General features: G+C 33.5%; 1 protein-coding gene across 5 annotated transcripts in view; it reads right to left on the bottom strand.

Moving 5' to 3' along the window:
- The window catches only part of LOC117174089 (trimethylguanosine synthase), a 180,836-nt gene extending 158,637 nt beyond the window's left edge, over nt 1-22,199 (bottom strand). For 4 of the 5 annotated variants that reach the window (XR_004467258.1, XM_033362787.1, XM_033362789.1 and 1 more), the window contains exon 1: nt 21,238-21,578. Coding sequence is in view for 4 of the 5 variants with exons in the window: in XM_033362787.1 (XP_033218678.1) it covers nt 21,238-21,347 (110 nt within the window). In the remaining variant the exon portion in view is untranslated. Of the gene's footprint in view, nt 1-21,237; nt 21,579-22,176 lie in introns of those variants that run through there. The other variant, XM_033362788.1, reaches the window with a different exon arrangement.
- Nucleotides 22,200-22,528: the final 329 nt, after the last annotated feature.

Genomic DNA, 22,528 nt, shown 5'->3' with positions numbered 1-22,528 from the left:
GTCGCTCCTCTCGCTCCCGACACCATCCTTCATTACAATACCGTCGCTTACCTCGCTCCCGACACCCTTCCTCATCCCCATACCGTCACTCCTCTAGCTTCCGACACCCTCCTTCATCGCCATAACGTTGCTTCTCTCGCTCCCTACACCCTTCCTCCTCACCATACCGTCGCTCATCTCGCTCCCAGCACCTTTTTTCCTCTCCGTACCGTAGTACCTCTCGCCCCCAACCCCCAACTTCTTCCGAACCCTACCTCTCTCGCCCTAGATTCTTGCTTTCATCCCGTACTGTCTCCGCCGAAATCCCGACCCTCCAGGACTTAGCTGTTCCCCCTCGCAGCAACGTAGACGCGGAGACGATTAAATTCTTCCAGGAAACTTTTCTAAACCTTTGATATATAATATTATTTTAATAGACCTCTTATTGTTTTTATTCTCCTTATGTTCAGTCCTAATGAAAGGAATTTTGTCATTTAACCTTAACCAATAGTAGTTTCAATAACTTCACCCTCCCCAAACCTTAGTTTAGTTTTAATTTTAATTTGTCTCCTTAATTTTTTTTGGTACCCACTTACGTCCTCATTTATGTTTTAATTTTTAATTAAATTTTGTCTATCCTCGGGTTGTGGATAGAGGGGGCCTATACCCAGGGTTTCTGCAGAATATGGTTAGTAAAATGAATAGGCAGTCGCGGACAATTGTCCAGGGGTGATCCCGAAGGAATTAACCCCCAAGCTGAGGTGTAAGAGCCGTGCCAAAAGCTGAATGGCACCTGGGTGAGGTGTCTAGAACGGTGACTCTGGGATATCGGGTGACCTCTCAGAGTACGCAGACTTATCCTTACATGAGGGGCTCTACAAGGATGGACCGACCCCTCTCCCTAGCTTCTCGTGAGAACAACAATGACAACACCAAACATAGTTGTAGCATGTGTGGTTCAAAACAACAGAACGCGCAGGGCTCCCAACAATGGGTCGACCAACAATGCCGACCACTCTAGAGCTGGGGAAGCCAATGAAGATGGATTCAATGCAATGAATCGGTGGAATCTCGGGACCTTTAGGTGGATGGAGCAATACCCAGGTTTCTCTCAGGCCTAAAGATCTGGCTGAAATGGATGACGAGCTTCGTCGATATTTTTCCGAAGAATCCGACCTCTGGACTATCAACTGTTGAGTGTATAATGCAGCGAGAGCTTCGGCCGATGCGAACCGTAAAACAAAACCAACGGTTGATCATAAGACAAAAAGACGAATGCATCAACTCACCATAATGATAGGCTGGGCAAGACAGTACGTGTCCCACATTCAGTGTGTGATTGACTACATCACATCTGGCTGCTCACCATCAGACAGCATATTGTTGAGAGAATATGGATACTATCTGACGCTAAGAAAAGTCTAGAGCGGAAAGATAGGTGGGTCAGAAAAAATCAACAGTTTCTCTGACCCATCTCGACTCTTCCAAGACCCTCCAGTTACTGTAGACCACGCGCCCGAACCAGAGGAGGTCGAAGTATTTTGGAGAGAAGTCTAGGAAGTGCAGCATAGACTGCACAAAGACTCGGATAACATAAATAGCTTCAAGGAGCTGTGTAGTATCCTCATAACAACTGAATACCAATTCCGGAGTGGTTGGTGGTAGGGCGCACAATACTCCTGTCGAAAATAGGCAACTTAGCTGACTCGAAGAATTATAGGCCAATCACTTGCCTGAACACACTGTATAAGATATTCACAGCTATCATAAATGATAGCCTGGATTGATTACCGGAAAGCTTCCGATTCGACCTCCCATAGACTTATTATCTGTCTTTTGGAAAGCTTAAAGGTTCATCCGCAAATCTTGAGGTGCATAGAGAGATTGATGCCGCTTTGGAAAACCAGATGTACTATCTCATCTGGAAAAAATCGTGTGAAAACTAACGAGGTCACCTTTTAGAGAGGTGTCATACAAAATATAAATACGAAAGCATTAATAGATACAAGTAGCGAGGTTATCTGTATTTCTGAAACCTTTCTCGAAAATAATATTGAAACATTTAGAAAATGCGAATCGTTATCAATAGTGGGCAAAAATGTAGTAGATGCTGCAGGGGCGAAACTTATAAAATTAAAATATCAAGTATATGCAAATTTTAAAACGGGCAGCTGGGATGGTGCTTTTGTATTTTTTATTGTTCCTAAATTGAATAAAAAGTGTATAATTGGAATTGATGTATTAAAAAGATTGAAAAGTGAAATTGAATTTGAAAAAAATGTTATTGAATTAAAAGATAAAGTGAAAACAATAAAGGTGAAATTGATGGACGAAGATCCACAGCGAATACGAACAGTATTTAATCCAGAAATTTCTCAAAAGGAGAAAGAATTGAATTATTTAAGAAAAATTTTGGAAATTGAAGAAAGCCATCCAATTATTTTAAAAGAAATGAATAATATTAAAAATTACGATGATACTAAAAATCAATCTGCATTGCGTGATGAAGAGATTACGGAAAAGGTAGCACAGTGTTCACTATTGGACACTAATGAAAAAGAGCGATTTTACAAGCTGATTCAGCGTTATAAAAATGCAGATTCAAAAAAGCCTGATAGAATCTCAGTATATATACACAATGTAGAGATTAATGATAAAAGGCCATTTTTAATGAGAACTTATCCGGAGCCAATGTTTATAAGAATTAAAATGAAAGAAGAAATTGAAAAATTACTTGAATTAGGTCTTACTCAACGGTCCAATAGCGCATATATAAATCCACTTGTTTTAACAACGAAAAAACATGGATCAATCTGGACATGCTTAGATGCGCTTTAACTAAATGAGCTTATGCCACATGACTGCGAATGCACGGAACCAACAGAGGTTTTATTTCAGAGATGTGCGGAAACAAAGGTCATGTCCACGTTGGATCTCGTGAGTAGTTTTTGGCAGGTGCCGTTGCACCCTAATTCCATGAAATTTACGACATTCCTACATGAAGAAAGATGTTACGAATTTCGAGTCACACCCTTTGGATTAAAAACTATCACAGCGGCATTAGTTAGGGCTTTTGATCTAGTTTTAAGAGATATAGAAGATTTTGTAATTACATTCATTGACGGTATGCTATGCACCTCACAGGACATCTCACAACATTTAAATCGTCTTAAAATGCTATTCTAATGCCTAGAGAAACATAATATAGCGGTTAATTGCGAAAAGTCTCATTTTTTCCGTCCAGAATTAAAATACATGGGGCATATTTTCACGCCTTTATGAATAAAGCCGGATCCATAAAAAATTCAAGTAATTCATGACTTTCCTAGACCAAGAAAGTTAAAGGGATTGAGAGCGTTTTTAGGGCTAATAAATTATTACACCAAGTTTACCAACAAACATGCCAAAGAAGTCATCCCTTTACTTGAATTATTAAGGCCAGCCGTACACTAAAGGGATCTGAATTATCTTATTGCATCACTGAAAAAGAAATGCTGGCAATCGTATGGGCACTCATCAAGTTCATATCATATGTACTAGGTGCAAAATTTATCATCCGCACTGATCACAAAGCACTTGTTTTCCTCAAAAAATGCAAATTAGTGAGCGGAAGATTAACGTGATGAGTTGTGGCGATCCAAGACTATGGGTATGAGATAGAATACTGTTTAAACAATCTCTTGAATGAACAAAAAGAAGATACCACACTACAAAAATCATATGAAAAAATGCGTGAAGGGAAAACAAAGCAATTCAAAATTTACAATAAACTCATCTACCTTATTACTAAAAATGGGAAAAAAGCTGTGTTTATCAAAAAGAATTATTGATAAAATCATTAATGAATGTCATGAACTCTACGCATACATTGAAGCTCAAAAAATATTAAAAATGCTAAATGAGTATTTCTAATATCCGCACTTCACGAAAGTAATCCAGAAAAGACTAGCAAGTTGTGACTCTTGTCAGAAAAACAAAGTCAGTAATCAAAATTTCTATGCTGAAATGAGGAATTATACTCCCCAAAAACCAGGAGAAATCCTCTAAATAGACTTTTAAAGACCCCTACCAGCATCAAGAGGAGGGTATAAATACATTCTATCCACAGTAGATGCTGTCAGCAAATATATAAAGCTCTAACCAATTAGAAGAAGCACCGCTAAAATGGCAATAATAAAAATATTTAACGATTACATTGGAAAGTACGGTAAGCCGGAAAATATAGTCACGGATTCTGGGACCCAATTCACCTGTGATCAATGGCTTGACAAATTGAAAGAAGAGGGAATAACTGCAGTCTTCTCATTAAGAAGACAGTCTCAGAGCAACATAGTTGAAAGAATACACCGTCAATTATCAATATTCTTTCAAACTTTAATAAAAGAAAGATAAAATACATCGTGGAGTTAAATACGTGTAATAGAACTTTGAATGAACAAAACACACCATGATATCACCGAGTTAACACCAATTGAACTCCAGCTAAATATCAAGCCAAAAAGAGCCTGGGAAAATTGTTTAAAACTACCCCCATCCACCAATGAGATAGAATACGAGAGGAGAATAGAAATGACACGAGAAAAAACAATCCACAAGGGAAAGAAAAGAGCCGAGAAATTTAATCGTACACACAAAATCACAAAACTAAAAGTGGATGACAAAGTATTAATAAAACCACTAAATCGATCTGATAAAGAGAACAAAATCTTGGCTAAATTTCTTCAAATTTATGATGGGCCCTATGAGATAAATAAATAAATAAAAACACGCACATTTATCCTGTGGGATCCCGGAAAAGAAGAGGGCAAAGGAATGTACCATTCACAGGATTTAAAGCAATACATTCAAAGAAAAGATTTAGCGTGTAAATTAACAATAACTATTAATTATTTAAGCAATTTCGATAAAAAAAATTACGAGCTTGGCCTTTTTTCGACAATTCTATTTGTTTACGGAGGCAACTAAAAATTTCTATATCCAAATACTCTTTTCTCGAATCTTTGTAAGTTTCCAGGAACTATTAATTATTTAAACAATTCTGATTGAAAAATTAAGAGTTCGGCTTTCTTTCTACATGGCAATTTGTTTACGGAGTTCATTCCGATGAGTTTTTTTCTATGATGTTTTGCAAATTTAAAAGAATATTAATTATTTAAACGATGCGTTTTTTCTATTTTGCTTTGTAAATTTACAAAAACCATTAATTACTTAAAGAATTTAAATTTCAAAATTATGAGTTTGGCTTTCTTTCTACGAGTCAATTTGTTTACGAAGTCAACTAAGAATGCGTCAATCCGATGCGACTTTTCTATGTTGCTTTGTATATTTCCAATAACTATTAATTATTTTAATAATTTTGATAAAAAGTTACGAATGTGACTTTCTTTTTACTAGTCAATTTTTTTACAGAGTCAACTAGGAATATCTACTCAATAAATCTTCTATGTTCATTTTTACATTTCCAAGAACTATTCATTATTTAAACAATTTCAATTTAAAAATTAGGAGATTGACCTTTCTGCTACGAGTCAATTTGTTTACTGAGTCAACTAAGAATGTCTATTGAATAATCCTTTTCTATGTGCCTTTGTAAATTTACAAAAACTTTTAATTAATTAAACAACTTCGATTAAAAATTAAGAGTTTGGCTTTCTTTCTACGAGTCAATTTGTTTAGGAAGTCAATTAAGAGTACATATTCCATAACTTTTTTCCAGGTTGCATAGGAAATTTACAAGAAATATTAATTATTTATAGAAGTTTTTTCTACGGATAAGCTCAATTTTTTACAGAATTAACTAAGAATATCTTCCCAATGATTTTTTCATGATGCTTTGCAAATTTACAAGAATATTAAATACTTAAACTATTTAGATTAAGAAATTAAGAGTTTGGCTTTCTTTCTACGAGTCAATTTGTTTACGTAGTCAACAAAGAATGCGTCAATGCGATGAGTGCTGGGGGATGTTAGGTGTGAGAAAAGGGTGTCGGCCGGGGCTGTGTACCTGGTAGCTTGAAATGGATATAAGTGTCTTGTTTAGTGTCATTAAGTAATTTTTTCCTTCTACTAATCTCATCGACTTGGAGGATAAAACAATTTGATTTATTAGGAATAAATTAATCTTTTATTCAGTGCTCACATTTTAAAAACATGTAGTTCCTAAAATTATTAAATTTTATATTCATTTCATGTTCCTAATAACTAAACGATAGCGCATAAATTTTATGAATTTCAACAATCAGCTGACTTAAATGAACCTATAAGTTTCATTTCACAAGCATGCGTTGACGGAAAGTCAACAATCTTTCTGTCTTAAATTAACCTATAAAGTACATTTAACGTACAGAAAGTCGCTTTCAACCAAGCGCGTAACTTAAAGTCATGTTATCTTCATCAGTTGATTTTCAACTGGCGAATGGTCCTTTTGTTTATATCTGTAAGTCAACCGCCTTTTTCTACTGAAATTCAAATTCTTGTATTACTGTGTATGAACAGATTTATTTTAACTAAAAAGGTCAAAGCATCGACAACAGTAATTTGGTGATACTGAATTCTGTTTTATTATAACTCTTTTGGCTTTAACGAGCACATTCTTATCAAGTTTCTTGTGCTTCACATTCGAATTTGTATCCGAAATTGTATATCATTTCCATAAATGTATATTATTACAATTCATAACATGCACATATATTAAAACAGACGTAGTTTCATTGTGTCTTTTGAAAAAGGCGCATTCTTTAAAAAAAATGGTCATTTAATATTTTATTGCAACTTCTGCCGGTTTTTCAAAAACTGAATTTGCTCATTTCCAATTTTATTTTTACGATTCAAACGTAGCACATGCAGTCTACACATCAGCTTCAACTTTTTTTTAACTTCTAAATTAAATCCGTACCTCAGTGACCCACGAAACCTCAATTAATGAGAATTTGGGACAAGCGTGTGAGGGGGGGGGGGGGGGGGGGGGTAGTTTCAATCAAGAGTCATAGCTGGTTAGTGTTTTATGCTGAGAAGTCAACCAACCTTTCAGCAGCGTTTTGTTAGATGGGAGATCATATGATCTCATTTTCACGTTGCCGGCCCACAGTATGGAAAAAATGACATTGCTTGTTCAAAATAAAGTACAGCCCACAAATCTTGAGCGATTTAAACAAAAAAAAAAATGTGAAAAAAAGTTGTTACGATTTTTTAATTTTTTTTAAACAAATTTAATAATATTATATTATTGCATTTGTTCGTCAAATTTGTAAAAAAAAATAATAAATTTATCAACTTATTAGGAATTTTGCTAAAATTACCATCAAGTTCCCATCTGATAAGACTGGAATTTAAAAAACCGAATTTTTATTCCGACGAAGAAAAAACATATGATTATAGAAAATCATAGAAAATATTTGTCAACAAATAATATGTTTATAAGGATTTTTTTGTTTTATATATAATATTGAAACATGTTTAGCTAATATTAGTTTATGAAACTTGGGCGATTTCAATACTTTTACTGTTATTAATGAGCACTGTGAACGTCAAAAGGATAAAATGGCCATTTTTGCGTGGCCATTTTATGTAGAAAAAATTGAAAACCTAATTCGATGTTTTAAATTCCAGTCTTTTTAGATGAGAACTTGATGGGAATTTCAGCAACATTCATAATAAGTTGATACATTTTTTTTTTTTAACAAATTTGACGAACAAATGCAATAATATATTATTAAATTTGTTTTAAAAAAATCAAAAAATCTTAAAAACTTGTTTAACCATTTTTTTGTTCAAATCGCTCAATATTTGTCGGCTGTACGTTATTTTAAACCAAAAAGCCATTTTTTTCTCACTGTGGGCCGGGAATGTGAAAATCAGATAATATTAACTCCCAACTAACACAACGTTGCTGAAGGTTTGCTTGAACTACTAAGCATAACACACTAACTAGCTACGACTCTTGGTTGTAACTATTTGCCCCCCGCCCTTAAACCCTCGTTAATGGAAGTTGTGTGGTTCACTGAGGTAAGGATTTAATTTAGAAGTTGAAAAAGGTAAGACTGATGTTTCGACCGTATGTGCTACGTTTAAATCGTAAAAATAAAATTGGAAATCAGTAAATTCAGTATTTGAAAAACCGGCAGAAGTTGCAGTAAAATGTTTAATGACATATAAATAGATAAATATATATTTTGGGGAAATTGCATAGAAAATTCATGAATATGTGTTTCATATATTTAACAAAAATATTTTTGTTACTAAAAATATTTCATTTTTTCCAACTTTTTTGTTACAAATTCAAGTTCTTGCAATTCGAAAAGAAATTTTTACGGTTTATACTCCTAAGCTGTTGTGATAGGTGAAAAAAAGCTTCAAAATGAGCTCAAGAACATTGAAAAACGTTAACTATTTCAGAAGTTATTGAAAATTTAAGAAAACATTGAAATTTACACTATTTTTCGAATATTTACTTTAAAACTATAGACAACTTGGCTTCACCCTGGGCTTATTTTAAACAGAATTTCAAAAACAATCAACCTTTTAAAGAGCCATTTTCTTAGCTCTGGTATAATTAAAGCAATAAATACAAAACAAAACGATTTTTTTAAGTGAGTCCAAACTTTTAAAGGGCAGTGTATACCTAAATGTTTTTCCTAGTATTCGGCAGACTATTCCTGCAGAATTGAAAGTTAGTGAACAAACCACCCTCAAAAGTAAAAGTTAAAACATAGTAATCATATTACTCAAAAATTAGAACTATTTATCCTAATCAGTTTTCTCCAAAACAAAAGATAAATGAGTTATAGCATTTTCAAAATAAAAAAAAAATAAAACGAAAACGGACATTGTATGCGAAACAAAGCACAATACGACAACAGGCAAGAATAATAAAACTTGAATTTTTAAAAACCCTACAATATTATTATAACAGCTTTTTAAATTTGTTAGTAGAGTAGAAAATTCAGATTTTCATCGTCTAAAAAGTAAGAAAAAAAATATTCCATTTTGCGGCCAATCCATGCAAGATACGACAATAGATGAACAAAAAAATATTTACACTCAAAAAAGGACCTTCAAATTTGTTATTAATAATTTTTAGATATGACAAGTAGAAATCCTTAGAAATAACATTGAAACTAAACAAATTAATTTTATAGAAAAACGACAGAAGTTGCAATGAAATGTTTAATAACAAAATTTTTTTGTGTGGAATGCGCACTTCTTTTATTTATAAAAAGAAGACAGTACAAATATATTTGCTTAAACAACAATGCATATTATGAATTGCAATATTATTAATTTATTAAAATAATACATTGTTGAAGATAGCTGAGAATAAAATATGTTGCAAATTAAGAAGAAAATATTAAAGTTAACATTGAAAATAATATTTAAACATTGTTTTTCAATATCTGAATAAGCAGTACCAGAAAAAGCTACATAGACAAATTCGATGCTTCGATATTTAACTTTAATAGGTAGTGTGACATTGTGTTTAATAGGTATTGTGACAATTTGCTCAATAAAAAATTTGTTCAAAATTCTTTTAATGTTTAGCTTTCAAGTGTTTTGAACCATTCTACAATGATTGAGAATTCCATGAAATCTTATTGTTTCCGAAATTTTACAATTTATCATAAACATAGATTTTATAATTTATTCTTTAACAAAAAAGCAGGAACAAAAACTGTTTTCCCAAAAATTGTATTCATAATTTGTTCACATTTTATACATGAACCATATTTTTAAACGTACTCTTTCACACTTTAAATATTTAAAATAGTCAAACAGATCAAATTTCAGTTTAAAAAAAGAACAAACATTTAAATAAATTCTTTTTAAAAAAATTAATTAAAATTTAGTCATTTAGAAATCTCAAAAATACTGAGACTTCAATCGATTAGACTACATTTTTAAAAAATATAGTGCGAGAAAACCAAATTAGTGTAGGTTAGGACGGACGAACAGAAATTGTCAGTTTCAGCAATACATGAAGAATACGTAACGAACGATAATATAATAGGCAGGTTTTCATTGAGAACCACTGATGAGGAAGCGCGTAATTGACTTTAAAATTGAAATGAGAAATTTAAAAAATGTTTATATGTACACATACATACATATGCATGCATATATACACACATATGCATACATGCACACCTACATACATATAGAGATGATTAATATTAAAAACATTATTTTATAATACTCTGATAAATTTTATTAATATTTAGAATTTCAGTCTGTAAATTAACTGAAATCTTACGATATATGTTTATAAAAATAGTCTCAATAATACGTCGCTGATAAGTATTTTTTTCTGTAGCTAATATTTGAATACTTTTAAAATCAAAGTAATGATTGAAATTCCAAGAATGTTGCGACAGACCTGTGTTAAAATTCCCAACTTCACAATCTCTTTTTATGTTCAGCAATTCAAGTTTTTAATCTCCTGCCAGTTTCACCTATATAAGCTTTATTACAACATTTACATTTAATTAAATAAATAACACCAGATAAATTTTCAATGGAATCGACGTCCTTTCTTTTTAACAAATAATTATCTAAGGTATTAGATTTTTTAAAATAAACATTGATATTAAATTTTTTAAGTGAATCTCTTAACCTTTCTGATAGGCCCTGCATGTAAGGCAAAATAACATTTAAATTAAATCTATTGTAAGTAGCACTCCAATTACTTTTCTTGTTAGTTTTATTACTGTTATTGTAAATCTCATGAATGTGTTTTGTAATGATGTCATTTATTTTTGATTTACGATTGGACCGTAAGACATAAATAATTTGAAATCTACGATTTGAAATCGACTTATCATCTGTCTTTTGGAAATCTTAAAGGTTCAACCGCAAATAGTTAGGTGCATAGAGAGATTGATGCCGCTTTGGAAAACCAGATTTACTATCTCATCTGGAAAAAATCGTGTGACAACTAACAAGGTCACCTTTCAGAGAGGTGTCTTTCAGGGCGACACTATGAGCCCACTTCTCTTTTGCCTTACATTATTGCGACTATCTCTAGCACTTCGCCATTCCGACGGGTATTCGTGCAACAAACCTGCAGATCGAAAGTACAAGGTCACTCATGTATTTTTACATGGGCGATCTTAAGATCTATACTAAAAACAAAGAGCAACTGCATCTAGCTCTAGGGATTGTCGAACGATATACTAAGGAAATTGGAATGGAATTTGGGTTAGACAAATGCTCCAAAGTTTATTTGAAGCTAGGAAAACTTAATGGCATCCCTGAAGATCCTGAGCTCGTTAATAGAAGCGCTATACGACACCTTTACGCTGGAGAGACTTATACATACCTGGGTGTGCCACAGAGCCGCATTCAGGATGTGACATCTATAAAGGATACTCTCCTAAGCAGATACAAACGTCTCATCCGGCAGACTTGGTCTTCCGAACTTTCGGCGAGGAACAAAGTATCTGCAACGAACATGCTTGCCGTCCTGGTAGTACTCTATTCATTTGGAGTAGTTCCATGGACGAAGAACGAGCTCAGATCCCTTGATATCGGGACAAGAAAGGTTATGCACATGAAAAAAAGAATGCATCTTAAGTTTTCCGTTCCGCGACTGTACATCTCACGCCGTCAAGGTGGTCGCGGAATATTGAGTCTTGAATGTCTTCACAACAGGATTATTCTGGATACAGCAAATAGAGTTGCAAATGGAAGAGACCCTCTTACTAAAATGGTCAGGAATCACGAAGAAGTTGGAAAAGAGGAGCGCTTCTGTACAAAGCAGCGGAGGAGGCTGCTGAAACACTCGGACTTAACTTCAGTATTAGGGGTGAGAAAAATGCATCAAATATTATCTATTTCGAGTACTCATTCCTGAAAGCCCGGATTGAGAAAGCACAAGAGAAAAACATTCGTGAACAGCTCCTCGATAAGAGGATGCACGGTATCTTCCACAGAAATGTGAAGAATCAGTCAATGTCTTGTGAGCTAACGTTTGCTTTCCTTAATTCGCCCGGATTGAAGTCTGGTACGGAGGGTTTCATTTTTGCAAGCCAAGACGGTGTTATTTCCACCTTAACATACCGTCGCCACATTTTGAGCAAAGACATTCCTGATGATAGCTGCAGGGCGTGCCATGTACACCCCGAGCATTTAGCTCACATACTATCTAGTTGTCCAACTTACACGGGAACGACCTACATTCAAATGCACAATGCGGCACTAAGAGTGCTTTATTACCATCTCTGTCACTCTTACGGCACTAAGCTTAATATCGCTCCTCTAAATGCTCCAAGGGAAATCGAGTCAATTGTCAAGAATGGGAAGTGCCACATATACTGGAACTTTATATGATCGACAATTGTTTCTGTTTTTCACTCGAGGCCTGACATGGTTCTTCTTGACTTCGAGAAGCGAACCATGTTCGTTATCGAGTTTTCAGCACCAGCTGACAAAAACATCATAGCCAAGGCGAATGAAAAGAAAGAGAGGTATCGAGACCTTATAAGGGAGTTGCAACGATGGTACCCGGAATATTCTGTTAAACTAATCGTCCTTATCATCAGGGCTCTTGGAGGTACCAAGCTTTCACTTGCTAATGGCCTAGAAAGCATCCCTGCGTGTCAACAATATGCTAAAACACTAGCGGGAAAATGCAGAAGGCGGTAGTCCTTGGGTCGCTCCGTGTTCTTAGGGTGCACGACGCTTTTGCTGGATCGTCTTATTGATTCCGTTACAGACTGTAACCACCTATCTCACGGTCGTGAGACGTGATTGTGGCTGAAATTTTACCGCGATTTCGCTGGGAGCGGGTGCAATTTTCCAGATTAGCACCCGCTCCCGGCGAAATCCTGCGGTTAGACTGTTGAAAAATCGCCAAATTATCATCAGAGAAGTTGCTGAAGATGTTGCATTATCGGTTGACTCATGCCAGCTATCTTTTCGGACGTTTTGGGCATGAGACGTGTGTCAGCGAAAGGACCCCGCACCAAATGTACAGTAAAATGGCCACCGGTGAAAAATTCTAAAAAATTTTTTTTTTGTATTTTTGATCCTGCAAAGCAATAATTCGAAGGAAAAAAGTAAGAAAAATGGACAGTTTTTTTACAAACAATTGTCAAAGTTTCAATTTTTACATGTATTTTTATAGAAAAATGCTGATTTGCGTGAAAAGTTTTTTTTTCTCCTAAACTAATACTTGGATTTGGTTCAAACTTGCATATTTTTACTATCATTCCTACCAAAACAAAAGGTTCATATCCAAGATCTAGAAAGATAAACGGTTTATGGTGTATACACCATGATATAAGGGTGTTTTCATACCTCAAACACCCAAGTATGGAGATTATCATTTCTTAGTAACTAAAGTCACTAGGTATTTTTTATTCAATTGCTAGGGTATGAAATAAGTTTCAGATAAGTAGAGGAAGTGTGCATGTCAAGGGGTTGTTTAATCATCCATTATTCAGAGAAGCAGGGAAATTAACTTTTCGTAAGGAATAAATCATCAAAGATCAGGCTTATAAAATCACATTAAAACATATGCAGGTAGCCTTATTTATCAGGAATTGCAGTAGAATTTATTATCAGGGTTATTTAATCATCTCCTAATTATTGAACCAAGGAAATCGGTATTTAAACGAGATAATGTACCAGAGATTTTTTATCATAACATTGATGAACAAAATCACTTTAAAATACTTTAAAATTCCTATGCAAATCCTACTAAAAACGCTACCTGTACATATTTTAAAGTGATTTTGTTCATCAATGTTATTATAAAAAATCTCTGGTACTTTATCCCGTTTAAATGATCGATTTTCTTGGGATTTAATAAATAGGGAGTGATTAGACGACCCTTAAAATACATTCTTATGCAAATTCTGCTAAAAAAACCTACCTGTATATTCTAATGCAAATCCTTATAAAAAATGCTACTGTATATATTTTAAAGTGATTCTGTTCATCAATGTTATGATAAAAAATATTTCTGGTACTTTATCTTATTTAAAATATCGATTTCCTTTGTTCAATAAATAAGGGGTGATTAAGGCGACCCTGAAATTAAATTCTTATGCAAATCTTGCTAAAAAAAAGCTACCTGTATATATTTTAAAGTGATTCTGTTCATCAATGTTATAATAAAAAATCTCTGGTACTTTATCCCGTTTAAATACCGATTTCCTTGGTTCAATAATTAGAAGATGATAAAATGACCCTGAAAATAAATTCTACTGCAAATCCTGATAAATAAGGCTACCTGCATATGTTTTAATGTGACTTTATAAGCCTGATCCTTGGTGTTATTCCATACCCTAGTAATTGAATAAAAATACTTAGTGACTTTAGTTACTAAGAAATGATAATTTCCATACTTGGGTGTTTGAGGTATGAAAACACCCTTATATCATGGTGTATACCCCATAAACCGTTTATCTTTCTAGATATTGGATATGAAACTTTTGTTTTGGTAGGAATGATAGTAAAAATGTGCAAGTTTGAGCCAAATACAACTATTAGCTTAGGAGCAAAGGTCCTTTGTTCCAAAACTGCTTAATTTTGATCAAAAGATCCATCGCATAGGAGATGTTGAATGAAGTCAATAATGATATTCACCGGATTTGGCCCCCAGTGACTTTTTTCTTTTCCCAAAACTGAAGAGACCTATGAAAGGACATCGATTTTCAACGATTGAGGATATAAAAACTGCATCGCTGAAAGAACTCAAGGCTATACCACAAAATGATTATCAGAAGTGCTTCGATGATTGGAAAAAGCGTTGGCACAAGTGTATTATATCTGAGGGGGATTACTTTGAAGGGGACAACATAAATATTTTTTGAGAAAACCATAAAGTCACCTTCTTTTTTGAACACACCTCGTGTGTGTGTGTGTAGTATTTGGTATGTATGTATGTATAAACATTAAAGTAAGCTTTTTTGTTAAGTAAGTTTTGCAACCAATAAATGATTGTAATGATACTTTGAAGTGAATAAAAAAGTATAATGATATTAATTCTGCCTTTGTTTTATTCGATCAACTATTATTATTTGCCTACTTCACACCGTACTGTCATTGCAAAAGATAGGTTATAAAAAATAGGGCGGTTAGGCGCAATATCGGTGTACTTGGTGGACGAGAGCGAGTACTTACCTTATAAGACGAAAAGCCTAAAGTTTTGTAAAAATGCATTCATTAGGACGATAGTTTACAGGTATACAATTTTGTCAACTCGGCAATTATTTCACTAATAGGAAAACTGGAGGAAGTGCAATTTTTTTTTATTTTGTACGGACCCGATCTTCTTTAGGTGTAGTAAACCGCTTGAAGCTTATTTCTTAACAATATTCTTCTAAATAAACAAAAACAAATGAAAATAATCCCACTGGGCACAAAATTTGGCGACGTCTTTGCGACATCATTACAACATCTTTACAACATCCTGTGTCCATGTCGTTTCGGTGTCTTTGCGATATCGTAAAGACATCGCCAGATCATACGACTGATTTACAATATCGTAAAGATGTCGCTAAACTTTGTGCCCACTGGGATTTTTCTATGAATTTCTCTTCAAGTGTGAAATAATCGAAATCAATCAATGTTCAAGCCGGTAGTTGATGTGTAAATTAAAATACCAACAATGTGAAAAAAAAGTAATATTCTAGGGCTAATTTAATTTATTACAATCAGACTCTGAAAAAAAAAAACAGTCTCGAGTGGTACTAATATGTGACCACTGATGGGAACCCAGATCCATTTGTTTTACTTTGAAAATAACAATACGAAGTTATCTTATTTAAAAATAGGATACGAAGAAAATAATTGGAAAAAGCACGAATGAATGTCCGTGCGAGAGGGAAGTTGGTGTGACGATCGTTTGAAAAATTATCCGGAAGCAGCGGTCATTACTTTAAAGCGAATCTCTAAAATCAGTAGAAAATGTTTTACTGGCGAGCCATCAATGTGAGTTAAATGTAAATCTAATTGCATTACTTCAGTGCACTACGTGCCGCCATCTATGGCATGTTGGGCGTAGTCAGCGGTTTCTGCGTCTGCCACTGCCCGAAGCAAAATGAAATCGTATACTACTAGACTGTAATCCGACACGGCGAGGCGTTTAAGTTCATGACGAATTTACTACTGAATTACTACAGTGTAATCCAGTAGTATACGTGTAGTCTCCTACAGGTATGCCTGTAGTAAGCCAGTAGTATACTAGTGTAATTCTGTAGTATCCGGCTGTAGTTATCCTGTAGTCATCCCTGTAGTACAGTTTCGTAAGGGATTTCCCAACTTATTTTCACATGAAGCTCCACATCGAGTTGAAAGTTTGGGATGATAAATAAGCACTTATAAAGGTGGGTCTGGTCCTAAATTTTAATAATTATGAAGAAAGTAAACAAAATTATTTACAACAAAAAACTTTTTTCATAATTATACAAATTTAGGACCAAACCCACCATTCTTAGTGCTTCTGGTTTAGTATCCCGAATTTCGAACTCGCTGTGACACTTCGTGTGAATACAAGTTAGGAAATAAAAAGTGTCAGTAAAGTAGGCCATGTGGCCCACTTATGACATGGCCTTAAGTGTCGGGAGTTGCCTTCAAATAGCCATGAACTGAATTCTGGGTGATCGAAACGTAAACAGTCACGGCCCCCTCAACCATTTCCAATTGCAATGAATGCTATTGCACAATATACGTATTTGATTGAATAATCGCACACTGCTACCCTTCCAAGACGACTGTCGCAAACGCTCCCGTACTGCTCTCCTGAGAAAATGCGGGCACCAACAGTTTTAGAAAGGTCGAAAACAGTGGGACTGAAAGCGAGAGTTATATAAGTTACTGACTTATATATTCCAATTGTTTCCAATCGGGTACTTGGAATTTGCCACGTATTGACAGCACTTTCGCCTGGTGGGAATTATTTAAAGACAGTTATTTACTTTTTTTGAATAATATAAATTTGAAACAGTATATACTATGAAACAAAGTAAACCAACATTTTGTAAATAATTCTTACCAGATGAACGTGGTGCTACGAAAAAACGTGCTAATAGTCTTTCATGTTCAAAAAATTAAATCAGACACACGATAAAAATAAAAAAAGTTGATTTTACATTAATGAGGCAAAAGTGTTATTTTTTATTATTAGCTCTTAAATTGTTTATTGTAGTGATAATTTTATAAATGGCTATAAGTTATGAAATCGGTTCAGATTTAAAAAAAAAAGCGAATATTTTAAAAACGTGAAACTTAAAAAAACGATTAAAGTATTATTTTATTATTTAAAATGCCAGGCTGTCATTAATTTAATAAATTTAAACAATTAAAAAATAATATTAGATATCAAAGATTTTGTGTCAGAAAGAGGTCTCAATTTTTAATTCTCCGCCATTATTAACACATAAATTCATCTTATAATAAAAAGAGTTTTTATTAATTCAACTTTCTAAATTCTTAGTTTATTGAAAATATAAGTACTCAAAATGATGGAGATAATTCCTTCTAAATTAAACAGTAAATCCTTAGAATATCACTTCACTTTCATCACTAATGATTGACGAAAAACCAACCGTTTTTTATTGTTCGCAAGGTAGCCACTAAAATCGAAGAGAAAATTTGAGATAATTTCCTGGTTAAAAAAATGTTTACACCAAGCAATGAAACTCAAAGTTTAAGTTTTTAAAGCTGAACATTTTATTATATAAAGTTTTTAAGACTAAAATGCAAATCTAATAAAACATTTAAAACATCGATTTCGAGTTCAAACGTTCAGTAATATATGTAAAAATTACAAGCCTTCTAGAGTCTTTTTATAAATAAAGCATGCGAAATTGCATAATATGGATTCAGAAGACTTTACCTTTGTTTAATTTAAAATTATGCCATGTAAAATTTAAGTATGAAAAATGTACATTTTTAATCTTGTTTCGATTTGATTTGAATTAGTAAAAATTCAGACTTCAAAAATAGCATTGTAAAATTCAGGCTTCTAAAATACTAGCTTTTAAACTTAATAATTTATTAATTTTAGCATTTCAAATTCAAAGTTTAAAATAATTCATAAATTTAAAATTAAACTCTTATTCTTTGATATGCTAAAATGTCGAAAAACGTCCATACTGTTACATAAGATTTTATTAAATCAAAAAAGAAACTTTTTTTCAGACTTTTGAATACAAAATTTGACCAAAATTATAGAAATATGTGGTCATTAATGAAAATGTTTCAGGAAGGAGAGAATATAAAAAAATGTCTGTGCTTAGGGAAGGAAAACCACTTGTTGCGATGAATCAGCACGTATTCAATACAATTTTGAACCTAATGAAACCTAATTGAATCTAATACTATACATTTAATAATTTCAAACCTTCACATTCAAATATTTTATGATTAGGCATTGCAAACCAAATTATTTAAAATATTCAAAATTGTATATTTTAAATATTTAAAAATAGATTTTCCTAAGAATTTTAAATACAACTTTTTTATAAGTTCAAAATTGTTATATGGCAAGAAACTTAAAAGGATTGGATAAGTTTTCCTAATAAAAACTTATTGAGTTACCTACAATTTATTTAGTCTGGGTTTCAAAATATTGGCGCCATATCCTGTCTTCTATAATGTTTCCAATCGCTTTCAATTGGGTATCCATTATTCAGAGTTAGAGGTTAAGTTATCACTATACAGCATTTTGATTTTGCCTGAATTATTTAAAAACGATTTTTTACTCTATCAAACAAACAAAGTTCAGCAATATTAATTTAAAAAGAAGTAAATAAACGTTTTACAAAAATATACCTGCTAAATCAAACTGCCTACACTTGATAATCATACTTATATCACTGTCACATCGTTAAACGGTATGATTTTTACATTTTGTTAACCCATCCCTACCGATAGAAATCTGTAAGTATTCTCTAGCGAAATAGCCTCGCCCATTTGAGACTATAAGCAGAGTCGATTTGAAACAATTTAGTCTCGGAGATAGTCTGAGAAATTTGGGTCCTTTTCAAGGTCCTTTTAGTGGTCCTTTTAAGAGTGGTGCGACGGTAATATAATGTTCCTTTAGTATTCGTCACGTACCGGAAGGGCAGACTTATTTACAGTAGTTGGCCGGCGCTAATCCGACCCTCCCTTTTTAAATTTCTCTTCAAATTATTAAAATTTTTTTTTAATTGATGAATTTTCTCATTATACTTATTTATAATTATAACTTATATGTTAATATACCATTTTCTAATTGAATTCAAAAATGTTGTCTTTTTTGGCGTATCTCATTCCATTTACGAGAAATGTCGTATTAATTCCAATTTTAAGCATTTGAAAAAAAGTTAGATATCTGAGATCATCGACACCCGTAATCTCCGAATTATTATATTTTAGGCTGTTAACTATGGAATTAAAAAAAATCTACTTCTAAATTTTAATCCGAAAGCTTAACAAATGACCCTTGAATGTCGCCTACTCTATTGATATAGCCCCTCTGCTTGTTATTTATGATCGAATTCTCATTTCTATTTCAGCCTCTCTGCTTTTTATTTATGATTGTATTTCTATTTCAATTTCGGAAAGGACATTTTAACCCTTTATACATTTAAAAGAATTACCTGGACCTTTGAATATATCTACCGGATACCGTCTGAACACACATTGTATTTTTTGTACCTAATATTGCCCTACCGATGGAAATCTCTGAGTATATTCTAAAGATTATCTAGGGTCAGAGAAGCTCTGAGAAATTCTCCGCAAGCTTTTTAATTTGTAAAGGTCCAGATAGCTCTTTTAAATGTTTTAATGGCTTTAAAATGTCCTTTCCGAAATATAATTCCGAATCTACGGGTTTCAATGATTTCATATATCTAACTTTTTTTTAAAGCTTAAAATTGGAATTACCCTACTAATATACAATTTTCTAGCTGGATTAAAAAATCTGGTCTTTTTTAGCGTATCTCATTCCATTTACGAGAAACGTATTAATTTCAATTTTTAGCATTTAAAAAAAAGTTAGTTATCTGAAATCTTCGAAACCCGTAGATTCCGAATTATTATGTTTTAGGCTGTTAATTATGAAATTTAAAAAATCTACTTCTAAATTTTAATCCGAAAGCTTAACAGAGGACCCTTGACCCTACCGATAGAAATCTCTGAGTATCTTCTAAAGATTCTCTAGGGTCAGAGAAGCTCAGAGAAATTCTCCGCAGCCACTCAGGTAGATATATTCAAAGGCCCAGGTAGTTCTTTTGAATGTTTTAAAAGCTTTAAAATGTTCTTGCCGAAAATGAAATAGAAATACGATCATAAATAAAAAGCAGAGAGGCTGAAATTGAAATAAGAATTCAATCGTAAATAATAAGCAGCGGGGCTATATCAATGGAGTAGCCGACACTCAAGGGTCCTTTGTCAAGGTTTCGGGTTAAAATTTAGAAGTAGATTTTTTTTAATTTCATAGTTAACAGCCTAAAACATAATAATTCGGATTTTACGGGTGTCGATGATCTCAGATATCTAACTTTTTTTTCAAATGCTTAAAATTAAAATTAATACGTTTCTCGTAAATGGAATGAGATACGCCAAAAAAGACAACATTTTTGAATTCAACTAGAAAACTGTATATCAGTATATAAGTTATACTTGTAAATAAGTATAATGAGAAAATTCAATCAAAAAAAAAGTGTTAATAATTTAAAGACAAATTTAAAAAGGGAGAGCGGACTAGCCACGACCAACTACTGTAAATAACCCTGCCCGCCCGGTACATGACGAATACAAAAGGAATATTATATTACCGTCGCACCACTCTTCAAAGGACCTTGAAAAGGACCCAAATCTCTCAGACTAAATTGTTTCAAATCGACTAATGCTTATAGTCTCAAATGGGCCAGGCGATTTCGGTGGAGAATACTCAGAGATTTCTATCGGTAGGGACTTCTAAATTTTAATCCGAAAGCTGAAAAAAGTACTCTTGAGTGTCGGCTACTCTACTGATATAGCCTGCCTGCTTATTATTTATGATCGAATTCTTATTTCAATTTCAGCCTCTCTGCTTCTTATTTATGATCGCATTTCTATTTCAATTTCGGAAAGGACATTTTAAAGCCTTTAAAACATTTAAAAGAGCTACCTGGACCTTTAAATGTATCTGAGCGCCTGCGGAAAATTTCTCTGAGCTTCTCTGACCCTACAGAATCTTTGGAATATACTCGGAGATTTCTATCGGCAGGGATAATCAAAATTTAGAATATTCTTATAAGATTCTTATATTAAGAATAAAAATATTCTTACCGAATAAAAACTCTACTGCATAAACAATAAATGTAAGTGTCCGTATCTGGGAATTCAGTCTGTTCTGAAATGTACACTTCAGCGAGTGGCTCCCAATAGTAATCAGACATAATGAAAACAATGGTCGTCCTTCAGGTTTCCGGGTAGATGAGAAATCGCTATGAAAGGACAAATTTTAAATCCAAATAACAATCATTCTGTTTTTTTTTAGAAACGTGCGCGCAAAAATGCAAAAAGTGCAGCTTAAGGTTTTACTATAAATTTTAAACGACAATGACAGAAACAGCAGTAATGAATAATTCTTAAATGGCTCTTTTGCACATGAATCAATGCTCCCAACCATGGACATAGGATTAAGAGGGGACTAGCCACATGCTCCCACACCTTGGTGCGGGGATTGATCAGAAGTTACAGGGGGGTTCGGCCATCTTGAATTGCAAATTCTGCGCGGGAAATTTGCACAAGAAACACAGAAATGTTCATAAGTGATCAAAATAATCTTAATTATGGATCATATAAATGAAGTAGTTAAATAAAGAATTAGAAAATAATAAATAAGGAATAAATGAATATAAAAATAAATGTATGAAATATAATATTGAATATTCATTGTAAAGAAATAATATAACAAGTTAATAAAAATTAAATTAAATTGAGAAAATTAGTAAGCAGTACATAACACGGAGTAATAATAAGGAGACCAATCTCCGTACATACGTTCTTACTACGGTAACTGTACATTTATTGCGTTTAAACACAATGCTCACAAGGAAGGGGATTTGCGCACTGTGATTTGCTATCTCCTTTTCCCCGCGAGAAATGAGCGAGTGAGTGCCAGTGCTTGACAACCACAACAACATGTTACCTAATATTATACTGTCACATTATTCAATCTACACATTTTACATAATTTAATGATTACAATTAAATCTGTATTACTTATCCATACTTTACAGGTCACAATTTGTCATCTTAATTCTGTACAAAAACACAGAAATAAATAAGCACGTATATTGACAAACTCAATTGACAATATTTACAGCATGGACATAGGAAACACGGGACTAGGTATGTCATCCTAACATGGCGAGCGGGGTTGAGTCCACGGGAGGGGGGAGAATTCCATGAGTGGGGAGATCCGCCATCTTACGATGTGCCATTTGATTATGCGCACGAGCATTTTTTCCGGCAAACTGTGCATGAAAATATAAACATGTGGGCGCTGCCATGTTCGTCGCGGGACATCAAAAGGTGGCGGACCTCCCCCCTCATTGCATCACCCCCGCAATGG

Source organism: Belonocnema kinseyi, chromosome 6, assembly GCF_010883055.1.
Source record: "Belonocnema kinseyi isolate 2016_QV_RU_SX_M_011 chromosome 6, B_treatae_v1, whole genome shotgun sequence".
Lineage (NCBI taxonomy): Eukaryota > Metazoa > Arthropoda > Insecta > Hymenoptera > Cynipidae > Belonocnema > Belonocnema kinseyi.
Note: the sequence above shows the minus strand (reverse complement) of the source record. Positions and strands in the feature narration are given on the sequence as shown.